This window comes from Ruditapes philippinarum, unplaced genomic scaffold (genome assembly GCF_026571515.1).
Source record: "Ruditapes philippinarum isolate M1 unplaced genomic scaffold, ASM2657151v2 ctg592_1_1_1_1, whole genome shotgun sequence".
Classification (NCBI taxonomy): Eukaryota; Metazoa; Mollusca; class Bivalvia; order Venerida; family Veneridae; genus Ruditapes; species Ruditapes philippinarum.
Genome location: NW_026854960.1, coordinates 349,559 through 371,653, shown reverse-complemented (window position 1 = coordinate 371,653; position 22,095 = coordinate 349,559). Strand labels below are relative to the sequence as shown.

Sequence of the window (22,095 nt, the reverse complement as noted above, 5' to 3'; positions counted from 1 at the left end):
TTTTACTTTCAATCTTTAAAACATAATTATAACAAACAAATTCTTTAATCAATAGATTCTAAGTAGTGTGCTGAAAGTTTCATAAGGGCATACAGTCATGTATTTATTTCTGATGTAAATAACTGGCTATAGTAAACTGAAGGGATATTTTACATGCTAGAATACATGCTTGACACAACCTCAGGATGTGTCACTGTACAATACACTAGCACATTCATTTCAGTTTTTGTTCATTGTTCAACAAAAAATCTTTTCCAACAGATGACTGCATATCTTTTCACATTATCCATAGCCATTCCAGGCAAAAACAGGCAGCTAAGAAGAGCTACCAAGCTTCCATAAACTGGCTGGGAATCTTCCTCATACCCTCAAGCAAGATTTCAACTTATAGTTAAGTCAGCAACTTTATAAACATCTTGGCCAAGGGAGAAGGGTTTGTCTTAAAGTGAAATACAAACTATATTCTATGCCTCACTCATTATCACATTAGCAAAAATTGTAGATGTCGCTCTATTATTATAAAATCAATTTATAAAAGCAGTATAAGAACAAAATAAAATCCTTCTACTCATTAAATCACTGTCTTACTTTTAATAATCAGTGCAATTGGTAAATACATAGTTTGAAAAATTTATTTGGAAGAAGTAGGTGTTATGAGAAAAGAATTGAATTTTGTTCTTGAAGATTAATCTTCTATAAGGCATTAAAAAGTTACAAAGAAATACACACAGTTGACTGACTTCCCCATATAAAATTTATATGTTCACTGAAACAGGCTCATAGCCTTCAACATTGTTTCTTAAAACTTGAACAAAATAAATCAATAGATAAATTTTGCATAATACAAAGTATACATAAAACAAAGAAGCTAGTGTCTTAATCAATGTAACCACATTAATATTTGCCAAAATCATATTGCATTTAAACCAAGAAAAGTGTGTAAAACGACCGTTTCTGCACAAGGAGATTTTCGGTTACGAAAATACTTTGTACGAAAGCTGTAGATATTTTACATAAAATATTGCCTTTAAGTTAAAAAATAAAGACATATAAATCAATATCTGTCGCCCTAGAAATGCATTTAATTCATTTATTTTATCCTGCTTAACATATACGTAATGATAACTCAAAGAACGTAGAATAATAGTATCCGTTAGAAATTCTATTTTCACTTTCAACACAAGTTGAAGGCAGTCGGTTATACACAAAGTTTTCTTATAAATAAGACATTTAATTTCTATATCGTATCGTGAGACAATAAGCTTTTGTTTCTCTTTATAACTGCAAACAGGTCACCATATGTCTTGATGTATTAAACTTACCATTCAACTTATTTTCTTGTTCAATATTTTGATAAACACCATGCCCCAGTTGCCGCCATCTTTCATGAAGAACTGCATTCTGGGAGATACAGATCAGTCGCGTGAAAAGTACTCAAAATGGCGAGCGTCTACTCCAATGATAAAATAAGGTAATGGTTTTTCTGCGTTATTGCTTTCAGGCGAGTGATTAAATGGATTTAATTTATTTTAAATGTTAAATTTTATTTTTTATTGTGCAATGGAATTAACGGGTTAATTTTGTTGTATGTCTGAAATTGTTTAAATCGACTTTAAATGGTAATTAAATAGATAATTGATAGAGTGGACCAGTATTCTGCGTTCAAATTTTACACCATTATATTTTTTTCATTTCGATTTTGATATCGTTTCAGTTTTAACATATATATATTTTTTTACCAAACTTACTGTCAAGTCTTATTTTATTTTATTTTATTTTTTTTTTTCGTCTGCTTAAGTTAAAATTGGTACATTTAACTTTCCTTACTTAAAAAAAGTGATGCTGAATGCTTCATATATTTCTTCTCTTTGAAGTCTTAGTTATTGATTGCTTTAGTTGGGCTAGTACACTAATATATTGGAAAAAATTCAGCTCTGGTACTGGCCAGTTATAATGGTATTGGATTAAAAATATTCAATATTCACAGAAGGCCATCTCTGTGCATATTAAATCTTATGAATGATTAACGCATAACAGAAGTGCTTAAAAATTCATTGCAGTAACATAAGAAAGTTTCTTTAAAGCAATTTTTTATTGATTCATAAACCTTTAAAGCCTTTGTTGTTTTTACTGGACTTGAATTTCTAAACACATGCTATAGAATTTGAGTGGTCAGTTGTATTGAACGTGTGAAGAAAGGGGCGGGACTTAGCAGGATTTAATTATGTTTAATGTATGCAAGCCATCTGGAGATTAAAACATCTGGAATATATGTAAGCAGTGTTACACTTTGTCTACATAGTGAAGTTGAATGTGGATGCTGACTGTACTTTAAAACAGCTTCTGAGGCTGTGTTAAATACATTACTTTTTGAGAATATTAAGGAGTTATTTTTAGTGAAAATCTTTTCCAGTGACAGTTAATTTTGGATCATGAGAACATGTAGTTACAATTAGGTATTTATATATTTTCTAGTATTTTATATCCAACTATTTGACATATTAGTAAATGTTTTAATATTATTCAATTTCTATGAATTTCTGTATTAAATCATATAAAATATTTTTAAAAGTGAAACTTGAGAAAAAAATGTTATGAACCACTCATCACATTGGAATCTTAAATGTCTATATTGAAATCATTGAGATGTCATGTATCATATGTATAAATTTTTAGAAATAGCTTGAATTTAATTAACTAATTAATTACAAAATTGTCACTCTGAGTAATATAATTGGCATCTGTGTAAAGTATTTAACCGTTCAAAGTAAACAACTTCTTAATCACAGCCACTGGAATAAACTTGAAAAATATATATTGCTAGTGAAATTCAACATATTAAGACAAAACATCCTTAAAAAGGGTTACTATGGACATTAAAACAATGTAGCTGTCTTACAAGTTGATGGATATTGTCCACTAACATCAATCATTGAGGCAAAAATTTTATGTTAATTGAACTTTTGTAGAGGTCAGTTTTGCATATGACAGCGTATAACAGTAAACAATATCCTTCTGTCAATATCATTTGAAAGCCTGCAGTCCAGGATGATGTTTTAATCGACAGCTGTTATTTTCAGTGGATAAATTTTTTATTGGGTGGAAAATAGGTTGTATTTAAAAAAAAAATTATAGGAGAAAAGAGTTTAAAATCATCAAGTTTTTAAACTAAAGTGGATGTTAATGAAATTCATATTCAGGCAAGTTGATTTTTTTTTAAAAGAATTTAAATAACTTAAATGTATACTTTAAATATATACGTATTTTCTTCATTTTCACGAATATTTGAATAATTTTTAGAATATTTAGATATTTGAGTATACATGGTAAATGTTTCAATTGAAGCGTTTATTTAAAAAAAGTGGTTGAAATTTAAGATTTGAGTTGATGTTATGTTTTGAAATAGATTTTTTTTGAAGATAGAGAATAGAAATGAAATTTTTTAACATGATATTATAATTCAATGTATTTGAATGTGTGGGTTACATTTCATATATATATTATATTTGACACATTATTGTACTAACTTTATAAACAACTTTAACTTAAAAACTTTGAAGATAATTTCGACATTTTTGGACACTTTTATAAAATTAAGACATTAATTTGCATTAAAGATCTCGGTTAAATCATACTTAACAAACAGACAAACAAAATTATATTATATACTTTTGAATAAAAACTTTTTGATATTGATATTAAATGTGAAATGATCTTAAGATTTTGTGCACAATCTACAGAAAAGATTATGTAGAAAAGAATAGGTTTTTTCAACTTATTGTCATTTTTAAACCTATTAAAACAGGGAGTGATTTTTTAGTATTACAAAACTTGTTTGCAAGAAATCCTCTTATGAAATGTACATAGTTTGTAATAAGAGACTGAAGTAAAACAGAAAGTTTTGTTTGGCTGATAAACCAGCTAAAGTATTAAGCACAAATGAAGAAAAGAGAAAAAATGGCAAATTTTTGTACATCAAGGCCAATCTATTTTTTTCATTTGTTATATTTACAAATATGCAAGGAAAATTAGTTTTGTTTGTTATTAATTAATTCAGCAACTGTTTCAGTGACTTTCAGCTCCTTTGTTATGTGGTTAATAGAAATGAAATTAACTAATTTTGATTCAATGAGATATAATTACTATTGTACTTGCTTTTAGAATGTATTTATTATAATCCTTGCACCTTAATTTGATGTATTGTACCAAATTATCTATTTTACTTTTTCCATTATTTAAATTGATATATATTTTCCCCATTATTTTAACTGATGCTTATTACTTTCGACTTTTCCATTGTTTTAACTGATATATATCATTTTTTCCCATTTATATCTTTTTTACCATTCAAGAGACTCAAAAAAACTTAATTTTTTGCAGTAGATGTACTTCTGCACTCAGAAGTTGTCTCCCTTGATGGCAATGCTCAGAGTGCCCATTATAACAAAAACATAGCATGTGTTCTTTGAACTTTAGCAGTCATTTATATAAGCACACTATCACAAAACTTATTTTACAACAAAGTATTGTTATTTATATATATGAATATTAAATTTGTTGGTTCAAAATTTAAGTAAGTCAACACATACTTTAAAGGAAAGTTTCCATTAATTTACACAATTTTAAAAGTACTAATGTCTTACTTTCATTTAAAGATCTTGGGTTGAAAGGGAAATAACATTCATCTTAATGTTTCTGTCAAAAATGTAAATAATGTTTTGGAAAAAAAAATGACTTAGACTCTTTTAGCGTTAAACCCTATTTTATCATAGCTTGGTGCAATATAGTAGTGTCTTTAACTTAATTATATGTGAGGTACATCTTTTTAGCATGAATTCTTCCATTACTTAGTTACTGGTTCGTGGAAATGTCTAAAATTCCAAGATATGAAATTAATTATAGATTTCGGTTCAAATATTTACACAAAGGCGTCTTTGGCCTCTGAAACATAGTTTTACTGGTCTGACTGCAGGATTATAAATGGGAAACATATCTCATAAAATTGCCATGTATCATAACATCCTTAGAGGGAGCTGATAGAAAGACATGAAAAATATTGCTTTTTTTCTGTTTGTAAATACTGTCTCCCATAGCATACATTTTTTATGGTTAAACATTCAGTTTTTAACTTTAATATATAAAAGAACCTTTTTGATTTGGATGACGTATCACAGGATGTGATTAATTGTGAAAAATTCCATTTCATTTCATGAAATAGATGACTAGTTTTAAGATCAATTTAAACACATTTTTTACAATAATGAGTTAAATAGATGTGTAATTAAACCTTACTTCATCGCTCAATAGTCTTAAATTAAAGTTTCTTGAAAGGTTCAAGTTTTTCTGTGAACCACTCAAGATTGTTTTACAATTATTATGGTATTTTTTATGTTCTGACTTGGAGCTTATTACAAGGATGGTGGTTTTTATTTTTAATTGCAATTGGCTTACAATAAAAAGTTACTTTTATTATTCAAGTTTGATCTTACATATAAGCCCTTCCCATACCTTTTTAACATTTATTCGCAGAAGTATAGGTTATGAAAATCCAGTTTTCTTACATGAGTGGTAGATGGTCCCTTATGTATAATATTTATGTTTCAAATGGACCGAATGGAAGTTATTCTGTTCTTTTGTTCATATTATTTAATGAATTCCAGATTCTATGTCCATTTTTCCATGTTTGCTTCAGCCTCTGGTCATCATAATCAGATGCTTTTATCTATGGTATAATGCATTCACCATCAGAGGTTCAAAGGTCAGCCCGGCAAATCTTCAAGACCTGCCACTGATTTTCCAATGTTAAGTGAAATTGATGGGTTTTAGATACAACAACAATACATGTGATGAAAATTGGCAAGTTTTCATGCTTTTCATTATTATTAATAGTGAGACAATAGGTACCACATGTGAAGAAGAATGAGATTACACAATTTTGAGCTGGTCAGCTGGGTATATCTCAGTGTAATGGTATGGTCAAGCTATTACTGGAAAACTTGTAAAGATATATGGTGTGAAATTTGAGATAGCCATGGCAACAGAAGTTTGGTATTATCATTAGAGATACTGATTTGTGCCACACTTACATCTGCTCTGAAATTAATTGGGGTACGGAATGGGGAGCTGATAGCCTTAATTGATTATAGATTGCTATAAATAAAATCACAGGCATGAAAATTTTTTGCATATGTTTGTTATTTGGTTCAGTAACAAATGAGGGAACCCTTTCTTTTACAGCTTTGTTAAATTTCTTAAATGAACAATTCCAGTTTAAATTGTTGGAACTAGAAAAATTTAAAAATTGGTCAGCCAACAGAATGTACTCTTCAAATTTGGAGGAATAAAATGCAAGTATTCCCTGGCTCAGATCTGCCTATTCTTTACAAAGGGGACTTTCAGTTTCAACAAGATAATGTACATAAGGGTGATTTTTGCTTTCTGCAGTAAGATCATTTTAATTAAGAGTTAGATTTTTTAAATTTAAATATATTGGTCTTTGGTTTTTCTGAATATGATTATTTGGCCTTATCTGGATTCATTAAGAGGTTATAAATTTGACTTTGTACTAAAAGAAAAGTCATTTTGAAAACGTATAAACAGATTTAAAAGAAAAAAAAATCTCATATTTGTAAATTTACAAAGAAAAAAAGATAAAGTTATAGTTAATGAGTGAGTTCAGTTGTTTGTTTTAGAGAAAGGGCATCATTTTTAACCAATAAAATAATAATAAAGTGAACTTTTTAATGAGTCATCAATTACCAACAAAATATCAAGACATTTCAGTTTCTTTCAAAAAAAAAAAGTGAGTGAAATAAAACACTTAAAAGATCCTCATGATATCAAATTAAATTCAGTAAAGTGGTAGTTGTTTTTCTTTCATTAAAAGGATTTTTGATGAATTTGAATTTCAATTATTTTGACAACTTTGACATCAATAGCTAAGTATCTATTCACATTTCAATGAATATGAAGTATTTTTTATATAAACATGTTATCCAACTTTAAACCTCAACAGTTATTTGACAAGCTTTAGTCTGTTTTGTTCTTTACTGTTATTTTAAGATTAGAAGAATTTGATTTTGCTAAATCCCAACAATTTATTCAATTTGAATTTAAATGGATATCAAAACATTACATTCCATTGTGTTTTATTTTGTAAGTTGTTTCAATAATCTAGCTCGGTTTTAATAACTTACTTTGAAAGTGAGAAAAAAAATTGCTTGAAATATATTTTAATCTTTTTAGTGTTAAGCAAATAAACCTGTTTTTAATATTGATAAAAATCAGTGTAATGTTCGAAAAATATCTCCCCTTTAGTGCCCCCTGGGCAATGATAGATTTTAATCCATATGGCAATTATAATGATAAGTGGACCTATTTGTAATGTCTTGCTTATGAAGAGAAAATTTTTTATTCAAACAGCTTGCATAAGGAGCCCAGCATGCGATCTGACATTTGTAGAAATATCTAAACCTGGATCCATTATCATTAATAATTATCTAAGATAATCCATGTAAACCCCCTACTGGTGCCTCAAAATCAGTGAAGATAGATACAGTTTCATTTTTTTTTTTGCCTATGATTTTTTTTTCCACCCTACTGGTCAGTTTTTGAGATATTACATTGATAATAGATACATACACACTCAATGGATAAGATTTTGGCGAAATATCAGTGCATTGGTTTATACAGGTAAGAGATGTAACACCATTATATTGTTTGGTAGAAACACTTGAATATTTTTCTTAGTAAGTTCTATCATACAAAAAGTGTATGTGGCATTTATTTTGTATAATATATACTGTTTCTTACAAATTACCTCGTATTGTTTATTACTCACATGTTTGTTTCATTTTCGTACACATGCCTTCAAATATTTTTTCTCCAGCTACCTTATGTATATTATTCTATACACTGACTAATTATTGTACTTCTTGCATTATCAAAAGATAAACTTAGATGAAATTGTTTCGCATTAATATTATTTCTGTTTGTTTTTGTGGGGTTTTTTTGCAATGTTGCTCAATTTTCATCTTTATAAATCGATTTTAACAGAATTTCTAGGAATTTTAATCAAGCAAACTTAATTTTTTTATATATATATATATTAGTTTATTTCATTTATCAAACACATCTGTCACATGCCTTGCTTGACAAAAAAAAAATTGGATATGTATAAAATGTGTGAAATGTTTCTTTTAATCAAATTGACTGTTTATTAAAAATGTAAAAACCTTTATATTAAAAGTGTAAAATTTACATTAGATTGTTAAAAAGGTGGGAATATCTGGCAGGACAAAAGAAATAATTGAACATATGTGATTTCATTGTAATAATATTATGTCTGTAAAGTCAAAAATCATTAAAAATTCATATATGTTTATTTTTTCTATTTTCACAAGCCATATTTTTCACCTTTTTTTTTGGATGGGAAAAAATTTAATGTATGTCGAATTTTTCACTCAGCCCTGTAGCTAAAAATTGTAACAACTTATTAAACATGTGTTTTTCATTTAGTGTTTATGTACTATTTGTTTCTTTAAAAAAAAAGTTTTCAACTTAACTAGATCAAACAGATAATTTGACATTTGACATCTGTAATGGTTAAACATTGTGATGTCATCATGTATGAGGGGTATTGGACATCATGTGCTGGATTTATTAAGATCACTTGATGACATATGTCACTAAGTATATCCTGGCTTTAAATAAGTGCTCCTGGAGTTTCAGGAATTTTGGCAGGTCTGTGGATTACCAATTTTCTGTTGAAAATATTTAACTTATGTTAAGTTACAAATCAGCATTTTTTTTCTGAAAAATATAATCAGTTTTTAACATTCAAGCAGTTATAATTTTAACTCTATCTCTGAGTAAGTAAGCATTACGCATTCTACTGTAATAAAAGCAGTTGCAACATTATTGCCGTTTTTGAAAATATTAACATTTGCAAGTTAGCTGACTATATCTGTATTTAAAACTATTAATATTTTATTTGAAGTATTATTTTAAAAACCTTGTTCAAATCAATGATGAAATATACCAAAGATCTCAAAATGTGTATTATATATTCATTATTTTAACAAGGAGATAGATATAAGTCCCTCCTCCAAACAGTGAACTAATTTATGAAAAAAAAATGACACTTTAACGATGTTAATTACGGTATGCCTAAAAGATATTTGTTATGTATGAACCATTTGAATTTTTATTGAAACGTATCCCAAGAATTCCAAGGAAGGAACCTTTCACGCTTTGTAGTTTCAAGTGTTTTTTGAATTATTAAAAAAAGAATAAAAACAGTAAATTTATATGTTTGATTAACATTTTGGTGCGCCATTATGAGACCACATTCTAACATTACTAGTACTAAGTTCTGCGTGGTAACAGTCATTAGAAAAAATGTATGATTGTTAACTCAAAAGGATCAATATGCTTGCGGCAAATTTAGAATTTATGACAGTATAGTTAAAAAATGTGTGGCGTACAGTAGCAGACATCAAAAGTTCCTTGTCGAAATTTTTATTTCAATTATACTAATAACATCAAAGTTACATTTGAAGAGTGCGACCAAGTTTATTCAATGTTTAGCAATGTGTGGGTGACTTTCATGATGTGCCTGTAATTAAAAGCATATTGTATGTAGATATATGTGTGTGTGTTTTTTTCACTGTGCCATAATTTGAAGTTTGTTCATTACAACAGTGGATGTTATACTATGAAGTTGTCTTTGAGGACAGAGGAATACTGACAATGTTTGAATGTAAGGATAACCCCAAGGGACCGTGTTTTCACCTCTTTATCTGATTTAAACAGCATGTTTAAGAATAATTAGGTTCAGGTTGTGATACTTTTAATTAAATTAACTTTTTTTGGGGACAGTTGAATTTAAATTTAATAAGTTGGATAACTTTTTAATTGGATAGTGAGTTTCTTCTGCTGTCGGTTTATTTGAATTTTGTTCAAAGTTGAAAAAAAACTTATTAATATGCTGTTTTGAAAATTTTTAAATTAATATAATTACATACATAATTTATTTCATAAACATCAAAAAGAGATTAGAAAAAAACATTTAAAATTTCATAATTAAAAAAATGTTAAAATATTCCCTAAGGCTTATAGTTAGATGATGTTTAAATTAAACTTCAGATTTTGTCGTGGGTTTTAGATTTTCAAAAAATGTAAATTTGTTTAATACAAGTATTTAATAATATATACTGAAAACCAGTGAAAAACTTGTTTTTCAACTTAATTTGATAGTGAAACATGAAATTTAAAGCGGATCTTGAAATTTAATGGGGGTCAGATTAGCAAGTCAAATTACGCTAGTAAATTTCAACTGATAATGTTGATTGGTGAATTAAATAAATTGTTAAGAAATTCAAATTATCTTCAAATCTCAATAGCTTCAACATTTTGTTATGTATCATTAAAACTTCATATTAATACTTCTATTTTTAATAACCAGACATTTTGCAAAACTAATTGTAGTTTTTTCTCGCCTTTTTATACCCTGTACAATGGACACATGTGGTATTAAATTCTGGCCTCCAGTTTAATTTTCTACTTCAATTAAAAGTTTTCATAAAATAAACCCATTTAATCAAATTGCTTTTCCCCTGAAACAGAATTGATTTTTTGCAGCAATGAATTAATGACTGTCCGCTACCGATTTCCAGAAGAACGCGCTGGGCTTGTGAAGCCAGTCGGAGTGTGGACATTGATAAACACAATGTCAGAATTTAAATTGAATATTGATGAGTAACTCGGATCAAGTTTTAAATTTTGGAATATTAGGAATAATATTGGCATAATGTGGCAAAATTTTGTGATACGTGAAAGGAAGTGGAGCGAGAACAAAAGCGTGTGCCGATTGACAGGAAACTATTGACCACTGTGATGTTAAATTGGTAGGACTAAACACACGTATTGTTGTTTTTTCACACAATGTCAAAACGGCTTGGAAACTGTTAAAAACGAGTGAATTAAAATTAAACTTGTTAGTGGTTTGTAATTATTAGGGCTTTGAAATTGACTGTAAGTCGGAGGTCTTTAGTGAATGGATACTATTGGAGATGATATTGATTAGTAGCCACCCATTACTGCTAATTAAAGCACATTCACATGATTTTTTGTAAACCTGATTTATCACAGTGAAACAAACAAGTACGCGGTTATGAAAAAAAGAGGGGTTTGATTTCTGACTTTGATGGTTGCTTTTGTTCGTAGGTGTGTATGGATTTTGTTTGGACGATTATTAAATAACTTTTATAGTACTTGGTAATGACAGTCAATAATGAAATGAAGTTTATTATTTATGGAGTTCTGTTACTATGCTTAGCAGTGGTTGATTGCAGTAAGTTTGGGTTTTTTCTTGATCTGTGCGAAAAGATTTTTTCTTAAAAATTATTTTGAGGTTTTACATAATATTATTTTAATTGACATCATAAAAGGTTTTTTCTTGTATTGAAAAAGCTACACGAGGACAATGGTGCTCCCATTTAAAACTTGAGTTAAAATTTGATTTTGCTTTGTTCAGTTGCACTGTTCTTTCACTGCCTGTTTCACTTGCAAAAGTCGATTCGGTTGAAGAAAGAAACAAAATTCATTTTCAATAGTAAACCTCCAAAAAATAAAATTTTGGGCATTCTTCCTTGCTCTATAAAAAGTCTGAAAATTTAAAGTCTGAACAGTTCATGGTTTTAAGTACCAAAGGGAGAGAAAAGTTAATTCCCAGAATGATGAGAAATTGAGCTCAAATTTGCTTAATCTTTCCTGGTCATTCTGTTGCCATGGTAATGGTCAATTAAAATTCAATACTGGGCATGTTTCCATCTAGCTGGGGAATATTGATGTATTTATAATACAAAATCTTGTAGGCAAGAAATTGATTGTTGAAAAATAGTAAGCGGAGCACTTGGCACACAGGATTTTGGTATGCCGTTGTATTAGTTTATATAATTATGTTCATTATTTCTTATTATTGAATTAATTTTTTCCGGATAATTGTATTTTTACTTTGAGCTAGCTGTTTAGTGTTGTTGAAGTGTTAAAAATATGTGTGGAGTGTTTATGAATCAGGTCTGTGTTGTTGTTGTTGTTGTTGTTGTTTTCTATGGTGTTATTTTTAGCTGGCTTAGTATTAAGCTGACTATTTGTATTAGAGTTTAAACACTTTGTATTATAAGACCACAAAGAAAAAATGCTGAATTGTAATTCTCACAATGAATGACATTTTTCTTTAACAAAAGTTCTGCAGAATTTTAGATGCTTAAAAATTTTAAACTGTTGCATAGTATTTGAAATTTAAAAATAAGAAGAGGGTTTTTGACCATTTGAAGGAAGAAAATAACCACACTTAATTATGGACTCTTTTATTTGATTAATTATATTTGTAATACCCAATACTCACTGTTACATTAAGCCATTAAAAATTTAAAAAAAAATGAAAACTTATAAAACTACATTTATATTAATATCATTGACAAATACAGTAAGTTATATTACATCTATTATATTATATGTGATCTTTGTCGAGATAAATTATGTAGAATATTTTTTTCATGGTGCTATTTTTAGTTACAACGTGGACTCAATAACAGACATATATAATAGACCTACAAAGATAAAGTTTCTGTGATACTAACTCGCTATCTTATTGTAAATTGAACTAGTATGTTCATTGTTCACAGCTTAAAACACACCTTTATTTATACATAGTAATGTCTCCAATTTGGGGGGGGGGGGGGGGGGGTTGTTGTTGTTTTATAGATAGATATATTACCACTTTGATTTACATCACCTTCTGATTTGTGTTCTGAAACATTATCTGTTATGAAATTGTCAAGAATCCACGTTATTTTAATCAATTAATTTCAACAGCTTCGTATTTCTCCAGTGACATCCAATTATTATTGGGAAAATGTCCTTTTTTTCTGTTTTTTTCCCCCCACATCCATTTGATGGACATGTTTTCATTTCCTCGAATTTTTTTTCATAATTACTCATTTTTCATTTTTGAAATTTCAATCATTTTCAATATTTAATCAGCACATGAATGGCTGTTTTCAGATTACATTAAAAATTGTTAAACAATAAATACTGAAAATTACGCAAAAGGGTAATTTCGATAGACATTACTCAATATTAATTTTAGAAAATACAGTTTTATGGAATCCCATCGGGAACTGTTATAGAGAGATGTTTAAAATCAGTGTTTGAAAATACATGATATAAATAGAGTTGACTTCATTAGATTATTTATAATGATGTGTTTGAAATCTCTATGGATATTAAATGCTTCTTTTCCAAGAAATTTATCTATCATGTATATGTATTATATTGTTCGTTAATTACGGTGAAATATAAATTTAATATTGTTTCAAATAAAGTTAAAGTTACCCAGCTATTTTGTTGGAAAACACTTGCTTGGATTGTTTATAAGCCTTTTGATTTAATATATATTGTATATAAATTTAGTAATATTTTGAAATGATATAAATTGTCAGAAGAAAAAGTGAAACAATCGAGTTCTGTTCTGTCCTGTTAGTGTGTTGTATAAGAAATCAAAAGAAATTGTTTTGTAGAACCTTTGCAAAAAAAGGCAAAATTTTTAGCAAAAATTTAATAAAATCTTCTCATTAAAATCAATAAATTTTATATTATAAAAGTTAACTACGATTGCAGATGAATTCTTCTCTTAGTCAGTTGGCCTTAAAAATGTATACATACATCTTGACTGTATATTTTTTTAACCCAATCTTTGACAATGCGATCAATAAGCTAACTATACTGGCCGATTTCCAGTCACTTTATGTATACAGAAGGAATAAATGTTCTTTTTATATTCTTTCTTTTCTTTTTTTTTATTTCGAAAAATTGATGACTATTATGTATATGTTTTTAAGACAGTAAAATTGTTCATGATCAATCTAAAATAATTTACGTTGTTTTGGATGTTGAAAACAATTTAATACAATGTACTGTATTTAATAGCCTTTACTTAAGATGCTGATGAAAAATGTAAGATTTGGATTAAAATTAATCAAGTAACCTTAAGATAAATGTGTTAAATTCCCCGATGGCTAAACTGTGTATATATACATTTTTTTATATCTTAAATGTGTTTTTTTTTTCAAAAGTGTAACATTAATCAGTCACTTTGGTCAACTGCTCATCCAAATCAGAAAAACACCATTAAATTTTTATTTCAAACTTGATGAATACAGATAAAAATGTAAATTTGATGGAGTATTTAAGTTAACTCAAAAGTTCAAGTAATGGGGTTAAAGTTGACTGATTTGATCTAGCATAAAACGTTTCAATAAATTTTGTTATTGGCTAGGGAGTTGAAATTTAATTTCATGGAACTTTGACATCAAAAGTAAGTCTTAAAATTTGTGTTAAATTTTTAATGTGAAAAAAAGGTGAGACTGGTTTCTTTTTTAAAAAAAAACACGATAGTGACGGATGTAATTAACTTTTTTTCTATAGGAGTGATAGTGCAAGTCACCAGGAGATTGTTTTTACATCAGATTTTATCTTTACATTGTTTGATACATTTTTATTTAGTTTTGTTTGTTGTTATTTATACGATGGCAAGGTACATAAAAAAATAATGTTATTCAATGTACATTGTATTTATGGAATTTTCATATATATTTTCAGATTGAGGGAAGTGAACTGTCGAGATTTGTGATCCAATGATTATCACAGAAAGTATTATCTACAAAAGCAAATAAGGGACATAAGAGAAAAGTGAAATTAACTTATTTAAGTATGGATATTATGTCTATGAAATCCTCGCGTCGCAAGCAGAGCAAACCAATACGGGTATCTTATAACGATGACACAGAAATGCCTTTACCTGCCCCTGGCCCTCCAGGTGAGGAGGAATTTGTAAACGGTGAAAATATGGACACGAACGACGTTGATCAGGAAAAAGAAAATAAATGTAATGAGACATTCCCAGGTGAAAATATGAGTGCTATGAAAAGTGATGTGAATGATTCTAGTCCAATAAATCTTGCAACACGAGAGATTGCATTTCCTACGGCTTATCACCGTCTTGCAAATGAATTCTCAATGAAAAACAGTTTTGTTCCAAACGGTCATAATAACAGTGTAATGGATGCTGAAAATAACATTGATAAGAATGGAAATGATGTGGTAGATGGTGAATTTGGGGAAAAGAATGATGGGGAAAAGCCAAAAGATCGTTCGGGAATATTCCATCCCGACGCATACTGTGAACTTTGTGATAAGGAATTTTGCAACAAGTACTTTTTAAAGACTCATAAAGCAAATAAGCATGGGATATATGACAATAGCTCGTCACCGTTTCCTCCAAGTATGAATCCATTGCCTCCTAGCTTGGTTCTACCTCAGGACTATTCGACTTTACCCTTCAAACTTAACATGGACTTTCCTCTACCTCCACTTAAACCAAATACCAGTTCTGCCAAACCACCTACACCTCAGCTCACGCCGACCCAGTTACCTGCCTCGTCTCCTCATCGTCAGTCGCCTCCAACTACGCAGTCACTGAGCCAGACACCAACAAAGCCACCTCAGTCACCACTGCCTAGCAATATGACGAAACCTCCTATCTCTTCGTCCAGTTCATCAACATCATCAGAGAATGGAGACAAAAAATCAGTGAGCCAAGATATGGAAGACTTCTGTGAGATTTGCCAAAAACACTTCTGCAATAAATACTACCTCAAGAAACATAAGAATGATGTTCATGGAATAGCACCACCTGACACACCAATGTCTGGGAAACGAGGTGGACGTCCTCCAAACTCTGAGATGAAGCTTCCAGCCACACCTGTTACTTCAGACTCCCCATTCATACCTCAGTCTCTTGCCAACCTACCTGGTCTGCCAAATATGCCAGGAGTCATGGTGCTGAACCCGTTCTTGCCACCAATGTTGATTCCAGGATCATTGATGAACCAGCATGGACCCATGCATCCAAGACCACCACACTTGCCACTTAATTCTCCTCTTCCATATTCCAGTAGTGCTTCAATGCCAGTAACATCAACTATTGACGCCAAATCAATATCACCTGGGTCTAGTTCCAGTACCTCAGCTACCTCATCATCACCCTCTGGCTCAATTACAGCAGAGGCTCTACGCAATTTAGGTATTCCCATTCCAGATGGTACAAGTCCTAGTGAGGCTCTACGTAGAATGGGACTCATGAGTCCTGATGGTCAGATCACCAGCGATGTTCTCAGAGGAATGGGTGTGCTTGGTGCAGAGGCCTTCTGTGACATTTGCCGGAAAGAGTTTTGCAATAAATATTTCTTGAAGATCCACAAGGCAAACAAGCATGGAATCTTCACAGATGAGCCATTATTGCCGCCATCAATGGCTGCTGCAATGAGCATGAGTTTGCCTAATAAACCAAGTGATTCAACCACAAATACCTCAGAAAACAACCGTTCCAGTGAAAAGGAAATGAAAGACAGTTACGAGAGTAACAAACCTGATTCTAGTCCTAAAGCTGCCACCACTCCCATTTCTCAGCCATCAGAATATATAACTCACTGCAATCTCTGTAGTCAAGAGTTTGCAAGCAAATATGCATACAGAATTCATCGTATACAAGCACATGGAATGATCAATGAACCATTCAATGAGGCAGAACTGGCAGAAGAGGCATTTAGACTGCATAACGGGGATTTACCAAAACAAATTAGTGTTAAAATTGCAGAGGAGATATCTGCCATGGAGAGAAATTCTGAAGCTGCAGGTTTTTCTACAATGTTCGGCAGTATGGTAGCAGCGAAATTAGCTGATAGAGTAACTTGTGACATTTGTAATAAGGAACTGTGCAATAAATATTTCTTGAAAGTTCACAAAATGAAGGTTCACGGTATTGATATCGGACTACAGGAAAGGTCTCCAAAGCCTGGTACTACAATGCAGTCTGAACGTATGCCACCTAAATTGGATTTCAGTCCATCTGCTGGGAGTCGCCTTGATTTCAGTCCATCTGCTGGGGGTCGGCTTGATTTCAGCAATTTTCAGTTTGGTAGAAACTTCAAATCTGAACCAAAAGAACCTAGTCATTCTAGACCAAATTCTACGCAGTCAATGGCATCAGCAGATACCTCTCTAAACATGTCAGTTGAACGCCCATCAAATGAGGAGCTAGTTAAAATGGGAATGGATCCGGAAGCTTACTGTGAAATCTGCAAGAAGGAATTCTGCAGCAAGTATTTCCTCCGAACACACAAACAAAATATTCACGGAATCCCGCCAAAAACTGAGAGTCAAGAAAGCAGTCTCAGTCTGCCAAAGTCATTGTCAATGGCTCCTCACCTAGCACTATCAACGCCACTTCTACCATCAAGTTTCATGTCAAGTGTGGCACCATATGCGCAAACAAAGCCAATGAATCTATCAGCAAGCAACGGCTCATTGAACAGTATTGGTTCAAATGGACGGTCGAAATCTAGCCTTCCAAATAAATGGAAAGAACCCCAGAATTCCTCACGGGTAACATGTGAATTGTGCAATAAAGAACTGTGTAATAAGTACTTTTTGCGTACTCATAAGATTAATAAACACGGCATGCTACCTGAGGAAATGTCTCCTCTTTCTAGTCAAAACATGTCGCCAAACACCTCAGATATTGAGACGTCGAGCAATTCTTCATACCCAGACAAAGGAATTCAAAGTCCTAAACTAAATCTCGAAAATTCAAAGTTATTCACAAACAGAAGTGATGATGGACCATTACAATTTTCAGAGGCTCTGAATTTGAAAATTAAGTCAGAAAGTGAAAAATTTATGAACATGAGTATGAACATGAGTATGAACATGAACAATAATGAAACTGAAATTTGTCATTTATGTAGTCGTAAGTTCAAGAGTTCAAAGTGGTTGAGACAGCACATACTAAAGGATCATGCAGGTTTGACATCTTTGTCACCGACTATGGAAAAGGCTTTCAATATTGGCGGAAGATATGCACCTCTCGAGCTTAGAACATGTTCTGTATGCAGTATTGTGTTCCCAAGTGAAATGTCAATGCAGTTACATATGATTCAAGAGCATAATGCTCAAGTAACAATAAAAACTGACACTCGTTCACCACCTTTGAGCAGTTACGAAACAAGAGGTCAATTCTCAGGGACAGTCAAAAAGTATGGCCTCAAGCCAAAGTTCTCTTTCTCGGTAAAACAAAAATCTTACAATTGTTCTGTATGCAGCCACAAAAGCAAATGGTTATCCACTATTTTATCTCATGAAAGATCAGTTCACGGCATCAATCACAATATGAAGAAGTTTGGATGCAAATCATGCCGAAAAGTATTCAGAACAGAGAAGGCGTTCCAACTACATATGATGAAAGTCCATGGGGACTATTCCATGTCAAGTACACGCTCGTCGAAACAGTACCGTTGCACAACTTGTGATCGCTCGTTCCCAAATGTGATCGATTGCCACCTACATATAAGACGAGATCATATTCGTGGACACAGTTTCCGGGTGAACAGTCACCAAGGTGATATTCGCCATCGCTGTCCACAGTGTAGTTTCCAAACGCGCTTCAAGAAGCAATATCAGCGTCACATTCTACGATGTCACAATGTTCCAGCAAAGGTCAACAGGGCCGGTTTCATGGACGAGTCCAATTCAGGGAAAACAAACATTCATTCGCTTAATTTGCACGCGGAAGCTCTTAACGGTTGTGGTGATTATACGATGCAAACATTTGAAATCAGACAATGCAATGAAGATGGCGTTTTTGTGTCCTCAGTTGTTGAAATGCCAGTGTTGCAGAAACTGACAGACTCCACGTCAGTTTCTTTTGTGGTAACACCCATTGACGATCAGCAAGATTGATTTAAGATAAGTCTGAAACTCTATAGACAGTGTTGTTAACTTTTGGGTGTGTTTGCTGTGCAATGCATGCAATATATACCAAATTCCAATGTGCAATCTCTTAGTTTATGGGACAGTTATTAGACCTTGACCAGAAGGGAAAAAAGATGTTACTTTGTACGCTGTGTTGTGAAAACAAAACTGAAATATTGCAATATCAAAGCTATAGTCATGTTAAACTCATCTTAATTTACTTTCATAAGGAATTAAAAAGAGATTATAGTTTGAGATTTAAAAGCAGTGAGCAATATGCGAACATCACAAACGTTTGAACCTAAAGGTTTGATTAAATACGAAGAAGCTGAAGTTCTTGAAGTTAAAGTGCTGTTTTCTTTGGTGAAGTTCTAATGGTGTGTCCCAAACATTGTTGAAATTATTTTCTTATTTTAAGTTTTTCAGTTAATTTTATATATTAAGAGTTCAGTTGAGATTCAATATCTTATTTTTTTCTTTTTTCTTTTGTGTTCATTTTTGATATTTTTATGTTGGCCAAAATCAATACATGGCGTTCATGGATGTTTAAGTTTTATTGACATTAACTGTGGATGCTTTAATGAGATGGAATAAGTTAGAGAATTATTAGGATGAAAAAAAAACTGATGGTTGATTTTATTCTCAAATTAAAAAAAAAAATATGTTATTTTAAGGGTTGTTCTGATTATTTGGAAAGTAACCATGTATTCTTTAAACAAAAAGTATAAATATGAATTTTATTTTTTTCAATTTTTTTTTATTCAGTTCACTGCTGTTGATTTTTCATGGCCAATTTTAATGATACTAATTTTAACGTCCTCAGTAATTTTTTTCTACATTCTCTATGTAGAATGTAAGTGTATAGCGAAGTTTTCATTGTAACCTATGTACAAAGTTGAGGTAACCTTATTATAAAGGTGTACATTTTATTTATTAAAGACATGTTATTTATTGTGAAGCCTGTTAAGATATTTTGTTGTAAAAATTTTGTGACATAATGTTATTAAGAAAAAAAGTATATTTTAACAGGAGTTCTTGGAGGATATGAATATCGTAACTTTTTTGAATCTCAGTATTATTATAAGGGATGGATCGTACAGTTGAAAGCAATATACAACTTTTTTTATGTAAATATTTAGATTTGTATTGGTGAAAAAAAAAGAACGGTGTACGTTCTTCTAGTGTATAATGATTTTTTGCTGCAATTTTTGCTGAAAGGTTGCAAACTTTTTAATTTTTTATTGCAATTTTGTCTAAAGGTTGCACTATTGTTCATTTTTTCCCCCTTTTTTTTGCAAAAATCTGTGCAAAGAAGATGTGCTTTATTATGGTTCTTTTTGGAGGTGTGATTTTTTTCAAATACTGACCAAAGATATTTTGCATTTAAATTCTACAGTCATGTAGATTTTAATTCTTGCCATCGTTATAGTTACAGAGTTAGTTCCCTTTATTATTTTAGTTGAACAGAGTTACGGTTGTTTAATTGATGTACTATATGAATATTAATATTATAAAATTCAAAAAGGTATGAAACTTTACTTTGTTTTTTCCTATTTTGTGAAAAAGGTAGATTTTCTGTGTTAAAAGAATGAATAATTCCTGTTTAGACCGATTGTACATGATCAGATCTTGATAGTCCCATGAAACTTACTATTATTTTGTTATGGAACACAATAATGCGAAGTTTAACAATATGATCGTTGGCCGAATATGTAATGAAAATGCAGCAATGAACATTTATTCTATGCAGAAAAATTGTAAAAAAAAATTTTGTTGTGTCTTTTTTTTTTTTCAAAATAAAATTGAAATTTAAATGAAAATCTGCCTTTTAAATTATTTATAGAAATTCCAGTTAAACAAAATGTGATAGCACTTGGAGAGAATGCCTTTTTTATACCCCCTTTTTTCTCCGTATTTATATGACAAATAATCTCACTATTTGTGCAGCTATAATATTTCTGAAACATTTCCATTTATGTGTTGTCCTTGTTTTCTAAAAATTCCAAAAAAAATAAGACATGTCCTTAAATATCATTGTTCACAGTGTATTCATCGAGAATAGTTGACCTTTAACCTGCTGAATTTGTATAATGGATTAGCCCTGCTCTAAAGTTGGAACAGTCCATTCATAGTTAAAGGGATTTCAATATGAATATACAAAAATTGACCTATCATTGATAGTAGAGAGCCTGGTACCAAAAACTAATTACATACAGTTCAAGCAGATTGACGGTTAATTACTTCATTTATTTTGTTTAATTTTAGTTTTTTTGCCATAATACCAAAGTTCATCCCCCCTCCCCCATTTAAGCCATTGGTGAAAATATTATTAAAAAATATAGATGAAATTCAAGGGAAAAAAAATTAAGATTGAAAACACATTACCCTTTTTAGAATGATTAATAAATTGTTTGTTGAGGAATGGAAAATTTGGGAATTTATTGTTAAATTATTATTAAAAACCAAAGCAAAGAGTTTTCAAAGAAAAAAGATTTAAGCTTTACATTCATCATGATATACAGAATCTATTTATTATTTTCTGGAAAATTAATGAAATTTCAACAAAAATGAAAGATTAGAGAATATTTTTTTTAAAAATGCCTAAAAATAAGTATGACTTTTTTTTCTAGTGTTAATATTTCAAAAAAAAAGTTTTATACATGTATTTGGTTCTCCCACTTAATTTTAAAACCAATGTTATATCCCTATTTCTCTGGAAATGGACTCTTCTGTTCTCAGAAAAGTGAAATCTATTAGAATTATTATAGTGGTGAAAGGTGTTATTTTCTTATCATCACAAGTCATGGTATATTATTTAAATAGTTGTGGGGTGATTTTTTTTCTCTTGTGTTCTGTGCATGTAATATTTCAGTATATTGATGAATATGATATAATATATTATATATAAATATATATATATAAAATTTGCATTTTTGACCATGTGTTCACTGTATTATTATTTTTTTCTCTCTTGTGTGTGTGTAATATTTGATATGTCCTTGTGTGAAGTGACTAGGATTGTTTACCTTTGATTAATATGATACTTAATATATTTTACATAAATGTCACTTTGTTGAAAATATCTGGTGTCGTTTTTTCTTTCAATTCTGAGGTCCATAAAAATGTCCTTTATTGCAAAAGTACAGCTGCATATAGCTGAAGAAAGTGTTATATAAAGAGAAGAATTTGAGTGACATAATTCTGCATTACATAACCATATAG

The 22,095-nt window shown here is 30.5% G+C and overlaps 2 protein-coding genes across 9 annotated transcripts in view; one reads left to right on the top strand and one right to left on the bottom strand.

Annotated features, from left to right (window-relative positions):
* LOC132741637 (caspase activity and apoptosis inhibitor 1-like) overlaps nt 1-1,447 on the bottom strand; it is a 171,151-nt gene extending 169,704 nt beyond the window's left edge. For 3 of the 6 annotated variants that reach the window (XM_060729853.1, XM_060729854.1, XM_060729855.1), the window contains exon 1: nt 1,323-1,446. The gene's annotated coding sequence lies outside the window, so the exon portion shown is untranslated. Of the gene's footprint in view, nt 1-1,322 lie in introns of all 6 variants that reach the window. The other 3 variants (XM_060729856.1, XM_060729858.1, XM_060729857.1) reach the window with 2 other exon arrangements.
* On the top strand, nt 1,392-21,462 carry LOC132741636 (uncharacterized). Of its 3 annotated transcripts, none has more exons than XM_060729850.1 (2): nt 1,392-1,471; nt 14,665-21,462. In XM_060729850.1, exon 2 carries the CDS (start codon nt 14,776-14,778, stop codon nt 18,859-18,861), a length of 4,086 nt encoding a protein of 1,361 aa, XP_060585833.1. In that variant the 5' UTR covers nt 1,392-1,471; nt 14,665-14,775; the 3' UTR covers nt 18,862-21,462. The 3 variants fall into 3 exon arrangements, with proteins under 3 accessions (XP_060585833.1, XP_060585834.1, XP_060585835.1); XM_060729851.1 differs by lacking the exon at nt 1,392-1,471 and adding an exon at nt 2,051-2,456; XM_060729852.1 differs by lacking the exon at nt 1,392-1,471 and adding an exon at nt 7,601-7,692.
* The last annotated feature ends 633 nt before the right edge of the window (nt 21,463-22,095 follow it).